This window comes from Microtus pennsylvanicus, chromosome 18, assembly GCF_037038515.1.
Source record: "Microtus pennsylvanicus isolate mMicPen1 chromosome 18, mMicPen1.hap1, whole genome shotgun sequence".
NCBI lineage: Eukaryota > Metazoa > Chordata > Mammalia > Rodentia > Cricetidae > Microtus > Microtus pennsylvanicus.
Genome location: NC_134596.1, coordinates 34,994,383 through 35,008,680, shown reverse-complemented (window position 1 = coordinate 35,008,680; position 14,298 = coordinate 34,994,383). Strand labels below are relative to the sequence as shown.

The window sequence follows — 14,298 nt, the reverse complement described above, 5'->3', positions numbered from 1 at the left end:
AAGGCTTTCAGAGAAAATGAGTATTACCTAAATGTAATTTAGAAATAAATTATAAGTTAGAGTTGACTGAAACTAGACAATGGGGAAAATTAAAATCCAGAAGACATGTGAAATGTCTGGAATGAGCTCAGCAATGTAAAGCTCACTAGCCAAGATCAGATTTGCTAGAGGAAAATTCAGTAGTAAGAAAACAAGAAAGAGTAAAAAGAATGAGCAACATTTCTATAGAGAGCAGTGTGTGTGTGTGTGTGTGTGTGTGTGTGTGTGTGTGTGTGTGTTTAACCTCAGCATTGGAGATGGGCATGAGCAGATCACAGGAGCTCACTAGACACCTAGTCTAGCCCAAATATCAAGCTTCAAGTTCAGGGAAAGTTCCTGTAGGAGAATAAGGCATAGAGTCCTAGAGAAAAATACCTGATGTCTTCCTCTGTATTTCATGTGCACACATGGGCAAGCACAGGCAGCTACGCATGCATGTAACATGTATGCAAAATAAGTCCAAGATAGCAGAAAAGTAGTCAAGTAAAGAATATGATGCTTCATCAGTAATGTTCCAGGCAGTGTAGTAAATACAAAGGCATGTCACATTTATGGGACATACTCAGAGAAATTCTGGGTAGCGGGCTGAGCTACTCACCCAGTAGAATTCATTTATAGTTTACACAGCCGTTCTCACTATAAGAGAAGATAATAATAAAATGACTTACATATGGCAGTGTATCAGTATGACTTTTATTTTAAAAAAGAAAGATTTGTAAATAAATGTAACCACTCTGGCCCTGGATGTTATGGTCATTTCTTAAGCCTGCTGCAACAACGTTCTATAAAATGACTATTGTGCAACAGCACAAATATATTCTCTCACAAGCCCTGAGGGTCCAGATCTGAGGCAGAGATGTCAACAGGTTGTTTCCATTTAGAAGGCTGTTGACAGAGGTTTCTGTCCTACCAGAGGTCCGCCATTCAGTCCCAAATAAACACACAGAGGTCTATATTAATTATAAACTGGTTGGCCTATTAGCTTAGGATTTCTTATTAACTAACTCTTACATCCTACATTAACCCATAACTCTTGTCTGTGTTACCCACGTGGTTTGGTACCTTTTATCAGTGAGGCATTCTCATCCTGCTTCCTCTTCATCTGGGTGACAACTGCAGACTCAGTCTTTCTCTTCCCAGAATTCTCTTGTTCTGGTCACCTCGCCTGTACTTCCTGCCTGGCTACTGGCCATCAACATTTTACTAAATGAGTATAAGTGACAAATCTTTACAAAGTACTAAAGTCATTGTCCCACAGCACTCCTCTCCCTTTTCTCAAAACAAGAACTCTTAATCTAATCTCCTTTGTTTACTTTTTCCTGCCCATTATACATAGCAACTTTTAACCAACATTCTAAACAAAGACAAACATCCACAATCCATTTTTTGGGAATGTGGACATAGTTTTCTAGGCTACTTCCTGTTGATTGAGGATGCTGATAATCTTATGGAGACCTAAAAAAAATTTAGAATTATGGTCAAGTCCTGACTGAATATTCTGTGAGACTTGATCATCTCAGTCAGCAGTCTTGAGGTTGTTCAGGATGTAGAACTCAGAGGAAACTCCAACAGAGGTCCTCTGAAAAGTTGGCTCATCTGGGCCATCCGCTCCTATTAGAGATTTTTCAGGGGCTATTCCTTGATCAAACATGATTTTTCTTAACCAAGAATGAACCCACAGCCTTTCATTTCCTGTAGAAACAAAAGCAAAACCTCTTCTGCCAAGTAACGTATCTCTTTTTTTTTTTGTATTTTTTTGTAACGTATCTTTTGACTTAAATTTTGAAGTCAAGTCATTTTCAAAATAGACATGTTGGATTAATCCAGTAGCATTTAGAATCAAATGTCTTTTTGTGGCTGTTGTTCCTTCCTCATCCATCAAACAATTCAAAGACAACACAATAACATACAGTATCCAGATTCTCTGTGTACTTTTCATCTTTATGTGGCTTTATTTTAAACTCTATTTCTTTTATTTTTATTTTTACACATTCTGGCTATTACAAATAATGCTGCTATGAACATAGTTGAACAAATGCTTTTGTAGTATGATAGGGCATCTCTTGGGTATATTCCCAAGAGTGGTATTGCTGTGTCCTGAGGTAGGTTGATCCTGAATTTCCTGAGAAACAGCCACACTACTTTTCAAAGTGGTTGCACAAGTTTGCATTTCCACCAGCAATGGATGAGGGTACCCCTTACTACACATCCTCTCCAGCAAAGGCTATCATTGGTGTTTTTTATTTTAGCCATTCTGACAGGTATAAAATGGTATCTCAAAGTTGTTTTGATTTGCATTTCCCTGGTCGCTAAGGAGGTTGAGCATGACCTTAAGTGTCTTTTGGCCATTTGAACTTCTTCTGTTGAGAATTCTCTGTTCAGCCCCATTTTTTAATTGGGTTGAATAGCCTTTTAAAGTCTAGTTTCTTGAGTTCTTTATATATTGAGGCAGGGTTTCTCTGTGTATCTTTGGCTGTCCTGGAACTCACTCTGTAGACCAGGCTGTACTTGAACTCACAGAGATCCACCTGCCTCTGCCTCCCAAGTGCAGGGATTAAAGTGTGTGCTACCACACCCACCTACTCTTTTGCATTCTTTCTTTCTTTTAAGGACTTTCTCTATCCTTTTTCTTTTCTCTCCCAAGCCTACATATATTTTTTAACACACTGTAAACCATTTAGAGGTTTTCTTCATCTGAATCTATTTTTACCGTATATCCCTCTTTTTCTGACCACATGTGTCTTCAATTTGCTAAGCAATATAGCTAGGATTAAAGCTATGACTTTGACAGCTGGATCCACCCAATTTCTTAGCTTTCTGAGAGTCTAGCTTTATGGGGGAGATACTGGCAGGAGCCAAGTATATTGCCACAACTCTATGTAGTTTCAGGGTCCCTGCAACTACCAAGAAGCATGCTGTCAGCTATTCGTAAACATCATTTAAGTGTTTGGTGGTGTCCCTTAAAATAACTGCAAGGATTTACAGCTAAAGCTGAGTCAGGAAGCCTCTCTTAAATGACATTGGTTTGCCTCTAGCAAACAGAGCCTACCCAGAAAATGCTGCTACCAAGAAACTGTGCTTAACTCTGTTCTTTTGCATCCAAAATTACTTCCTAAGCTGTCTCAGGTTTTATTTGGATGTAGTTGTCCACATTGGTGCCATTTGTTTACAGAGGCTTCTGTCCCATCAGAGGTTTTGCAGTTGTTCAGTACTAAATAAACACACAGAGGTCTACATTAATTATAAACTAGTTGACCTATTAGCTCAGGCTTTCTTATTAACTAATTCTTATATCTTACAATAACCCATAAGTCTTGTCTGTGTTGGCCACATGACTTGGTACCTTTTATCACTAAGGTATTCTCATCTTGTTTCCTCTGCATCTGGGTGATGACTGCAGATCAGCCTTTCCTCATCCCAGAATTCTCCTGTTCTGGTGGCCCTTCCTATATTTCCTGCCTGGTCACCCCTCCTATATTTCCTGCCTGGCTACTGCCCAATCATCATTTTATTAATCAAGTACAAGTGACAAATCTTTACAGAATACAAGACCACCTGAGGGAGAGGGTGTTCCAGTCTTCCCAGTTCTGAAAATTTTGAAAATTCTTGCTTTGCCTTGCTGTACAAATCCACTCTTTCTTCCAATGTCAACTTCAGTCATCCTTTGAATTCTTTTTGTATATTTCTGTGTCCAGATTTCTTCTTTCTGTCAGGATATCGGTCATTGGATTAATGCATACATCTATCCAGGCGAGGCTCACCTCAAATTATATCCATAATGAAACTGGTTGCAAACAATCTCTCTGACACATGCCAGGGGCTCTTTGCAGAAGTGGTTCAAGCCTGAAGAATGCCATGGAATTGGCTATGGCCTATGAAATGAGGGAGATGACATTAAGGGAATTTTGAATGTGATCAGTGGAAACTATATAAAGATCAATGTTCACAAACTTCTGCTCTTACAAGAAGGGCTGTTATGAGTTCAAAAATATGTCTTTTCAGATAGGAAAGAACTGCCGTTCCCATAGGAGAACGATAAGGAAAAGCAAGCAATTTCCCATGATGGGCAGATTTAGGTTTAGAAAACATGATGTGCTTACTCCTTTGAGCCAGAGAAAGCAGCAGGCATGAAAGTGATGTGCCAAAAGTCTAGGTGAGTCACATGAAATACGGGCTAAGAGAAAAGTCTTCAGTTAACTGGCCCTCTGTGAGAGACCCTGGAAGTATTGAGCACCATAGATTTTTCAAAGGGACATTTTTTTCAACTCTGAAACTGTTTTTTGAACCTAGAAAGCATCTAAGGAATGAGCAAATAGGTTTTGACTTTTAATTATAAAGATCCCCTATGACCAAAGGGATTCTGCCATCTCTGCAATAAAAATAAAAGGCACAGAGCTGATTATTTTAAGCAGTTTTCCTTACTAAATGTAAAGAGATGTCAAAATAGTCTGTTATCAGTATTGAGCAGACACACGGGGGCAGGGTTTTTTTTTTTTTTTTGGTTCTTTCATTTTAACTGGCACGTGTGTGCATTCAAATATTAAGTTGCCCACTAGGGTAGGTGTTTTCTAAGACAGGCCAGCCAGAATTCAGGACCAACTCAGTATTTTCCATTCAAAAGAAAAAAAAACACAGGCAGCATGTGCAGAATATCAGTAGTGCTTTCTGTAAAGCAGTAAACACCCTCACTGGCAGATCTTAAGTAAGCTGTGACAGAACCAGGCTGTTTAATAATATCAAATTGTTTAGAGAAGCCCTCAAGGGCTGCCCGAGTCAAGTCACATGAAAGGATATTGAGGCGAGTTATTGAATGGTCCTCAGCTATCACAAAACCCAGCGCTTTGCACCCACAAGGAATGTATAGGCACATTGTGATCATATGGCATTTTTAAGTATTTTATTTTATTCTGAGCTTCTAAACCACAGTATCAATTTATGCTGCCAAGACTTCAGCTTCAGCCCCCGCCTCTCACCGACACCTCCCCCTCAGTGTAGGCAGACAACCGCTGAAAGCGTGAACAGAGATCCCCTCACTGCCTTCTCTATTTATACAGTACAGGAGACATTCTGTATGGGAACAGGTCAATTAAAGGCATTAGCAAGTTTCCTGGGTGCCTTTCCTGTACCTGCATCTTCTATGCTAGTACAAAGAAGTAAACTTGGGAATATGTCAAAAATCTGTACTGAATCCAGATTTACACAGTAGACACACTCCTGAAATCTTATGGGCATATCCATATTTGTCAAACATATTTTTAATTACTTAGGGGATTAGCTGTTTGAGTTTGGCATATCTTTATCCTTTTTTGGAGCCCATGAAGAGCTGTTAATTTTGCCTCTTTTTGTGATTTGATTGTATAGTTTTCTGTGTTTGTTTTGTATGTAGCCAGCATCGACAGGAATGTTTTGGTTTTCATGGTCAGAGTGGGTAGTATAATGGTGAGTACTACCAAGTCTTTCCATGGGATTGATTTTAGGGTTGACTAATTTCATGGCCTAGAGTTATGTACTTATAATGAAATCTTCTTTTTCAAAATGGTGATCAATTGGAGCTTACATTTCTTAAAAGCCATGTTTTGTGGCTTTTTTTAAGCATTTTTGGCATTGCTGACTCAAATATTTGTAATTCTTTTGTACTACCATGGTAGATATAGTTTATCACACTACAAATACATGTTTGCCTAGCAATTTTACTTCTGTGTCGAATTCAGGAGAGCTGGGTTTTATTGGTGCTGTGTGTCCATGTCATTCAGTGCATCTGGAATCCAGAGGGAGAGCTGGTGTCAAAGGTGCATCCTCTTTCATGACTTCTCCTACAGCCTCAGATGAAGCTGAAATGCGAAACATTTGTTGATCCTTTTCCAGCCCCTTTAACAAGCCACATTTCTGTCTCTCTCTCTACACATCCAGCACCATTGTACACAGTGTCTGATATTCTCAGCAATCTAAGGAGCTTGTTGAGGCAGGGGATTGGATTTATCCAGAGCCTATTATGTGTAATTTCTATAGGATATAGAGAAGTCCACTCTTTTATTTCAGATGAGAAAATTGAGAAACGAATTTCCACAGTTGTTAGATAAAGAAGCCGGGATGAGACGCCGGCTCTGCTGCTACCCTTTTCCTCCTCTACAATTGCTATAAACTCGGGGCCGATTGAAAGTAGAAAGCTGATTTAAGTTCTCCTAAAGCAGAGGAGGGCCTCACATACTCACTGGTTCCACTGACTGTCCAGTTATCTACCCCCAGCTAACTGAGAGCCACCAATCTCATCTTTAGAGGGAGGATTTGTGCCTCTCTTCCTCCTTCACAGTAATTTATTCTTTCTCCCACTGAGCCTGTATTCATGTTGACACTTCCATGCCCAGCGTTTCTCTATTTATACAAAATAAAACAAAAATCCATGTCATTGTAGAGCCTGGATTTTCACCAAGAAGGTAAACTATAAAAATTATATGATGGTTTTTCGAGACAGGGTTTCTCTGTGGCTTTGGAGCCTGTCCTGGAACTAGCTCTGTAGACCAGGCTGATCTCGAACTCACAGAGATCCGCCTGCCTCTGCCTCTCGAGTGCTGGGATTAAAGGCGTGCACCACCATCGCCCAGCTTTGAGAAGCTAAATAAGAAGGAGAACCCAAAGAAAAACATATAGGCATCCTCCTGAATATTAACCTTCATCAGGCAATGAAAGGAGACAGAGACAGAGACCCACATTGGAGCACCGGACAGAAATCTCAAGGTCCAAATCAGGAGCAGAAGGAGAGAGAGCACGAGCAAGGAACTCAGGACCGCGAGGGGTGCACCCACACACTGAGACAATGGGGATGTTCTATCGGGAACTCACCAAGGCCAGCTGGCCTGGGTCTGAAAAAGCCCGGGATAAAACCTGACTCGCTGAACATAGCAGACAATGAGGACTACTGAGAACTCAAGAACAATGGCAATGGGTTTTTGATCCTACTGCACGTACTGGCTTTGTGGGAGCCTAGGCAGTTTGGATGCTCACCTTACTAGACCTGGATGGAGGTGGGCGGTCCTTGGGCTTCCCACAGGGCAGGGAACCCTGATTGCTCTTTGGGCTGATGAGGGAGGGGGACTTGATTGGGGGAGGAGGAGAGAAATGGGAGGCGGTGGCGGGGAAGAGACAGAAATCTCAAATAAATAAATAAACAAGTAAATAAATAAAATTATATGATGTTGTGTACCAAGAGACAAAGATGGTGGGGAGGCTGTGGTAGGAAGAGTGAATGAGCCCGAGAATCCGAGGCCGGCCTTGCCCACTGACAGAGCCTGTCTGACAAATTGAATGCCACGCAGGCAACTTATTACAACGAAATAGTAAATGCTAAGAGAAAATGGAAGGTAGGGCATGGTGATAGGGTAGATAGATTCGTTTCCTTTAAATAACTGTGATAGAAACCCTGACAAAAGCCCCTCAGGGGAGAAAGATTTATCCACCTTAAAATTCCAGGTTATAGTCCGTCATCGCAGGGAGATCAAAGTGGCAGAAACTTGAAGTACCTGATGACATTATATCTTTATTCAAGAACAAAGAACAACAAATGATTCCATGCCTGCTGTGCTCAGGTCACTTTCTCCCCTTGCATAGGATCCAGACACCCAACCCTAAGGAATAATACTGTCTACTTTTCTACAACAGTTAACATAATCAAAATGATGCCCCTCAGACATACCCAAAGGGAAACTATTCTAGCCAATTCCCCAATGAGACTCTCTTTCTAGGCGATTGTGTTCTTACCTTGTCTACCCATCTTTTCCTCTAATTGGTGTAGTTGGGGCTATGTCTCTGGTGATCAATCTTCCAGCTGCCAGTGGATCCAAGACTCAGATGGTTGCTGCTTGTGGTGCAGTCAGGGCCAAAGTTCCCGTCACCCCGGAGGTCACTTGGTGTTCTAGAGGTCACTCCATGCTCCTGGGTGTTACTCAGTGCTCCTGGGTGCCGCTCTGCACACCTGGGGGTCATTCGGGTCTGCTCCCACAGAAGTTGCTTGCTTGGGGCTGCTCCTGCTAAGGTTGCTGCGTTGGACCAGAGGTTGCTGGCTCAGGCCTACCCTGGCAGAGGTCTTTGCCTCCTTGAGGCTGCTCCCTCAGCAGTCACTCTCTTGTACCTGCTCCGTTGGAGGTTGCTGGCTTAGGCCTGTTCCCACAGATGCCCTTGGCTTAGGCCTGCCTGGTCCTGCAGAGATTTCTGGCTCCAGCCTGCTCCCTTAGTGGTTGCTCCTTTGTACCTGCTCTTGTGAAGGTCGCTGCCTCAGGCCTGCTCTTCTAGGTGATTGTGAACTGTACCACCTGGACAATTAAATCTAAACATCACAGTGGAATATCTAGTAAAGGACAATATTGAATAGAAAGATCAGATTCAGACTTCTAGAGAGACTGATATTTGAATAAGGCCTTAAGAAAGTGTACTCTAGCCAATTTCTGTCTGCTGTAGCCAAGATAAATATACTAGAATAACTTTCTTGAATGCAATGGGCAGAAATTGGCTGTATAGTCGGTAGAATGGATGGGCATTGAAACATATGCTTGTAATCCTCTTAACTGGGAGGTAGAAAAAGATGGATTAGGAATTCAAGTTCAGCATTGACTTCATAAAGAATGTGAGACTTTTCTATGCTAAATGTGACCATGTCTCAAACCAAGAAAACCACAAAATGTATTTAGGAGATGTTGGTTGAATGAATTAATGTGTGGAAGAATGAATGAATGATTGAAGGAATGAATGGATGAAGGAGACTGAATCAGATCTTAAAATATAGACTGAGACTTCTGTGTATAAGTAAAATTATTTTCTTTATGCAGACAAAAGTTTCACATTATGTACCATGTTTAAGTGACTATCTGGAATGTGGCCAGACATAGTATGCACACCTGTCATTCCAGTACCCAGAAGGCTTAAGCAGGAAGGTCATGAGTTCAAGGACAGGCTGGACAACAGACACATAAGAATCATGAAAAGAATGATGCCTGCAAAATACTTGGTATTTAGTAAGTGTGGGTTGGTACCTATTCATGTATCATCGAAATAAGAGAAATATTTAGTTGTGAACCATCAGACACAGTCTCTGGGTCTCAGAGATCTATATTAAAAGTGCTTGACTTTGCCTTCAGTAGAGTCACTAGACAAAAAGTACATAAACGTAATCTCAAAAAAAAATGAGAAAGAAAGTAAAGAGCTTTCAGCTGGTGTATTTATGTGCACAGTTTTTATAGTGATTTCATGGTCTTGGTGCTGTCTTCAACTCCAAATGTCAACTATATAGTTATTCTCTTTGAGGGACTTAATCTTCTTTATGGTGGTAATGTATTCCATAGCTCTCAGGAACCAAGATTGTCTTTGGCATTTATTGCTCACCTAGTGGGTGTAAATCAGAGTCCCTGGGTATGTGTTTAACCTTTCTCTGTACAGTATTTGGAATGACCTCTGTTGTGCTACAAATGTAGTAGACTGCACGTGACAGTGAAAGGGTTGAAAAATGTTTTTAAGATGTTCTTACCCTCATTTATCCAGTGAAATTGCTGTGTTGGACAGTAGGAGCTAATGTGCATCTTAAAGTTCATAGGAAAAGCCAGTATACAGGCATTTTACATATTCTTTGGTCATGGCTTAGAAAGCACATTCTTTTACGTCATAGGCAGACAAATATATTCAGGGTTCAGACAAATATGTTCAAAATGTCAATGAAAAATCATTACCCACTTCAATAGGAAATTATATAATGCTTATTTTAATTGCCCTATCAATTTGAATCCATTTTCCATTTATTTTAACAACTATTATAGTTTGCTTAACAAAACCATTACATTTTTAATATAATTCCAGGGTATAATTTAATTTACTAAGTCATCATTTTTCCATTATTTATGTTGTCTTAAGAACATATATATAATTTTCTCTGTATTAATAATCAAAAGCATAATGAAAGAGAGCTAATGTTTATAAAAGTATGTTTCCATTATTATATAAAGTACCAAAAATTATTACTGCTTTATTTTTTAAAATTTTTCTTAAGCCAAGAAAGTCACAACACTCTGTGTTTAACTTCACTGGACATTGATTATTCTCTTTCTGTAATTTTTAGTAACTTGTTAGTTAATTATATTTCTAGACAAGAATATATGCTATAAGCATTTTACTGAATATATAGTGGATCATGATCTCAAAGGCTCTGTCAATCACCACTTTACAATTTATTACTTCATAGTCAGTAGATAATTCTGCTCTTGCTGTATCTTTTCATAATTAAATGAAAATAAGCATTTTGCAAACCAGAGTAAAATTTGTCTATTAAAGTACAAGAGTCCATGTTTAAAATGATCTTATATTCTGCCATTCATTATAAAAAGTAAAGTAAAGGCATCTTAATTTTTATTCTTAAGACTCTAAGCACAAAAGTACAGCTCTCACCTTGAGGGGGAAAACAAATGGTTTGTTCTGTTACTAAGTATGGGTGACCGTGCCTGGGGACACAGACATAGGTTATCCCAAATTCCCTGTCCAAACACAGAAGCAATTTCATGATTTTTTTTTAACAGAACAAAGGAAGTCAGAAATCAAGACACTTTTTAAATACGTTGGTAGAAGCATGGGGAGGTGGGTTACAATAAAGCTGCAAAGTTCTGCCATGGACATCGGATGCTATCTGATGACCTTCTTGGCTTTGGGGTTGGTATAAGGTAGTGAACTGTGACGTTAACTCATTCCAATGGAAATCACATGTTTGTTTGTACATCCCAAATGAGCCACCAAATGGTCAAGAGCTGTCAGATAAGGTATGGAGAAAAACAATAAATGGCTATTGAAAGGGCTAAGGAGAGCTCAAAATATTTTGTCTTCAGACTCGAAACATTCCAAATCCCTCCACAATCACTGAAGTTCCACTCAGTTAATTAGTCTTGAAGAAGGTTCTGTTCAAAGACCCAGCTTTTTTCTGGGTAGTTTTGTTCATAAGGCTGCATGCAGGGGTGATTCACAGTTTTTTTTGTTAATAGCTTGATTATCAGTTAGTGAATAAAAAAGTAAATAATAAAAAGGAAAGACATAACTTCCTAGGTATGGTGGAGAAAAAAGTTTATTTCAGATAAAAGGGAGAGCATATCCGGAGGCAGACACATGGGAGAGTCCAGAGTGGACATGACCCTCAGCCATGTGGGGAGAGAAGGGAGAAGGGAACCAGCTGCTGCAGCCAGGAGGTCCAAAAGGAAGAGGGGTAACCAAAAATGTCTGGATTATATAGGGAAAGGAAGCAGGGGGTGGGGGTAGAAGCAGTCTAGCCTCTGGGTTAAAGAACTTTAGGGTATGGTAGGGGTAACAAGCCAGGAAGGGCTCTGTAACAGGTAGGGACTGGGGGATGCAGGGAGAACCTGGGGGCCAGGTTTGCTTTGATGTGTTAAGTAGGCATGTTGGCCATTTGTCCCAGGTCTGAAGCCTAACAGTTAGTTGATAACACCAGTTGCTAGGAATTTTAAAAATATGACAACATGACCAAAGAAGAAATTTAGAAATAGCATCTCTTGTCATTTTCTCATCAGCTTCCTGAAATGGTGACATAGAAACACCCAGTGTATCCTTGGTTCATCTCACAGTCTGAATGACGCCCCTCTAACTGTACTTTTATCCTGAAATGTCAATCAAGATGGTCCAGATGCCGTCCTCCACCCAAAGTGGTTGTGGTTCTTCTCTGTATTCTAGAGTAACAGCGAGCATGAATGTGTGCCCTGGGCTCTGGACAACCAAGGATAGCTCCTGTGTTTCTCCTGGGTCAATATAAACATAGAACTCTCACCTCAAGGGGGAGAAGAAGCAGTTTATTCTGTAGTCAAGTATGTGTGGCAGCAGCCTGGGATTTAGGTTACCCCAAATGCCATGTTACAGGGCAAAAGCAGTTTCATGAAATTTATTATATTAAAGAAACAAAGGAAACCATAAATTAAGACATTTTCTTGTACATTAGTGGAAGCATCAGGAAGTATCTCCTCTCTGTACCAGAGTGGCAGTGGTCATGGGGATGAGCCCTGGCCTCTGAACAGTCAACAACTGCACCTGTGCCTCTCCTGGCTCAACACAAAAACACAACTCTTACCTCAAAGGGAATAAGCAGTATCCTTTGCTGCATCCTTGTTCTGACCAGTTACTCGTCATGAACTCTTTAGTTGGAGAACAGTAGTGGTTAGCAGTCCAGTCTTCAAATAGAACAAAATTGAAATTCACATATGATTGACTAAATGATCTTTGCTTCATTAGCCAAAGTCAATAAGCCCTTCAAATATTTGGGATAGCAAAGTCAGTTTCAACAGAATGCTCGCTGCCATTTATTAGGGGAAAAATGAGCTAATTAAAAATGTTTTCTGCTGTTGTTGTATAGCTAATCGCCTTTGCTTTTCGTTTTCTCTTCCTTTCCCCCTAGGTTTAGGCTTCAGTATTGCTGGAGGGGTGGGGAACCAGCACATTCCTGGAGACAACAGCATTTATGTAACCAAAATTATAGATGGTGGAGCTGCACAGAAGGATGGAAGGTTGCAAGTAGGAGACAGACTGCTAATGGTGAGTGTGATCCCAGCAAAACCGTGTGCAAATCCATAAGGCTCTTCGTTCTCACTGGGCGACTGTCTTAGCTTGGGAAGCTATAACAAAATACTCTGGACTAGCTGGCTTAGACAACAGAAATATGTTTCCTCAGAATCCCACACACTGTTATTTCATTTCTATGAGGGCACTTCTCAAGGTTTGCAGACGGCCACCATTGATTGCTACTCACAGACCCTCTCAAAAGACAGACTCTGTTTTTCCTTCTTCTTTGTTAGCAACCTTATCAGATTAGGGTTCCACCTTGGACTCCATTAACCTTCAGTGCATACCTGTGCAGCAGTGGCAACCAGCAAGCAGCTGTACTGAAGAAAGCAAACAGGAACTTTAGAGAAAGAATGGGAAAACCTACTTAGACATTCGTCCAGTATCTAGACAAAAACAAGACATAAAGATGGAAGAGAAAAGGCAGGCAGACTTAGCAGTGCAACCTTTTGAAGTCTCAGTGAGCTGCTGCATCATGGGAAGGGCTATTGGGAAAGATAAATACATTTTTTCATTAAGAAGATAATTATTCCTCCCATCTCTTTAGTATCTTCTCAAATGAGCTGGTTTTCATGAGCAGTGGTCTCTTGACTAGGTGACTGACAGGTTCAGCAGGATTTCTGCTTTAGACAGGAGACAATAATACTATGTTATGTTTGAATCTCTGAACGAGATCAGAATGTCATCTCTACCCAAAGCCAGAGGTCTTGACCAAGAAGTATCTTTCCTTTAATGGGTCTCGACAAAGTCCTGAAGTCCCCAACTATTCATATGGGAATTTATATATTCAGGGAGCAATAGTGATGCTCTTTTCCCTCGAGTTACCAGGGAAACCCAAAGGTGGAGTCAAAACTTCTAGTATGATGGAAGGTTCATCCAAAACTCCAAGGGCTCCCAAGCCTCATAATTCCTGTCTAACTGCTTAAGATGACCATATCTACAAGGAACTATTATCTCCTCTTCCTTTATAAAAAGTGGGAGGTGAAGCATCGAAGTTTTCTGTTAGTTATACTTAATTCCCTAGGCTCCAGGGAGCTTCTATTTAATCCTTGTAATATAACTTGTGGTTTCAATTCATCTCTATATATGGTATATACTGAGTTTCATAAACTTCTTATACTTTTTTATAAGGTAACCTGTAAAAACAGGTCTAGACACATTTACTAACATAGCCATGATCCTTTCATTAATGGTGGAAAGAACTGGCTTTCCAGTTGAGGCAATCTGATTGTCCATCCATGTTCATCACCTCAAGCAATACTGCTTCCTGAACATGAGATGGCATACCTTTCTTGGAATCTGTCAATCAGTGCTGTCCCTCCTCCCTTTGCTTGCTATAGTTAGTCATTCAGCAAGTATCCCATCCAACTACCATTTCCCAAAGGGGAGGCACTATTTAGAAAGGACCTCTGCTTTGAGAAAGCATCCAGTCAAGTTGAACAAGCAAAAAAAAAAAAATGCACCAATATCAAACTTGCAACTCAGAGTTTCCAATTTCTTGACCACCTAAAGTCACCATTATTTTCATTCTCCAGAAGCTCTGAGCCTTTTGCTTCTTTGTGTGCTTCAGACCTCAAAGTTGATCTTGTGATGCTGCATTTTCAAACTAGAAAAAATATTTTTAGGGAATTGATATAGGAATAACTTTTGCCCATAATTTAAATTTTGCTC

The 14,298-nt window shown here is 40.3% G+C and overlaps 1 protein-coding gene across 31 annotated transcripts in view; it reads left to right on the top strand.

Moving 5' to 3' along the window:
• Dlg2 (discs large MAGUK scaffold protein 2) overlaps positions 1-14,298 on the top strand; it is a 1,657,078-nt gene that overhangs the window by 1,223,712 nt on the left and 419,068 nt on the right. For all 31 annotated transcript variants that reach the window (XM_075952981.1, XM_075952978.1, XM_075952983.1 and 28 more), the window contains one exon: positions 12,464-12,600. In XM_075952981.1, coding sequence (XP_075809096.1) covers positions 12,464-12,600 — 137 coding nt within the window. The remainder of the gene's footprint in view (positions 1-12,463; positions 12,601-14,298) is intronic.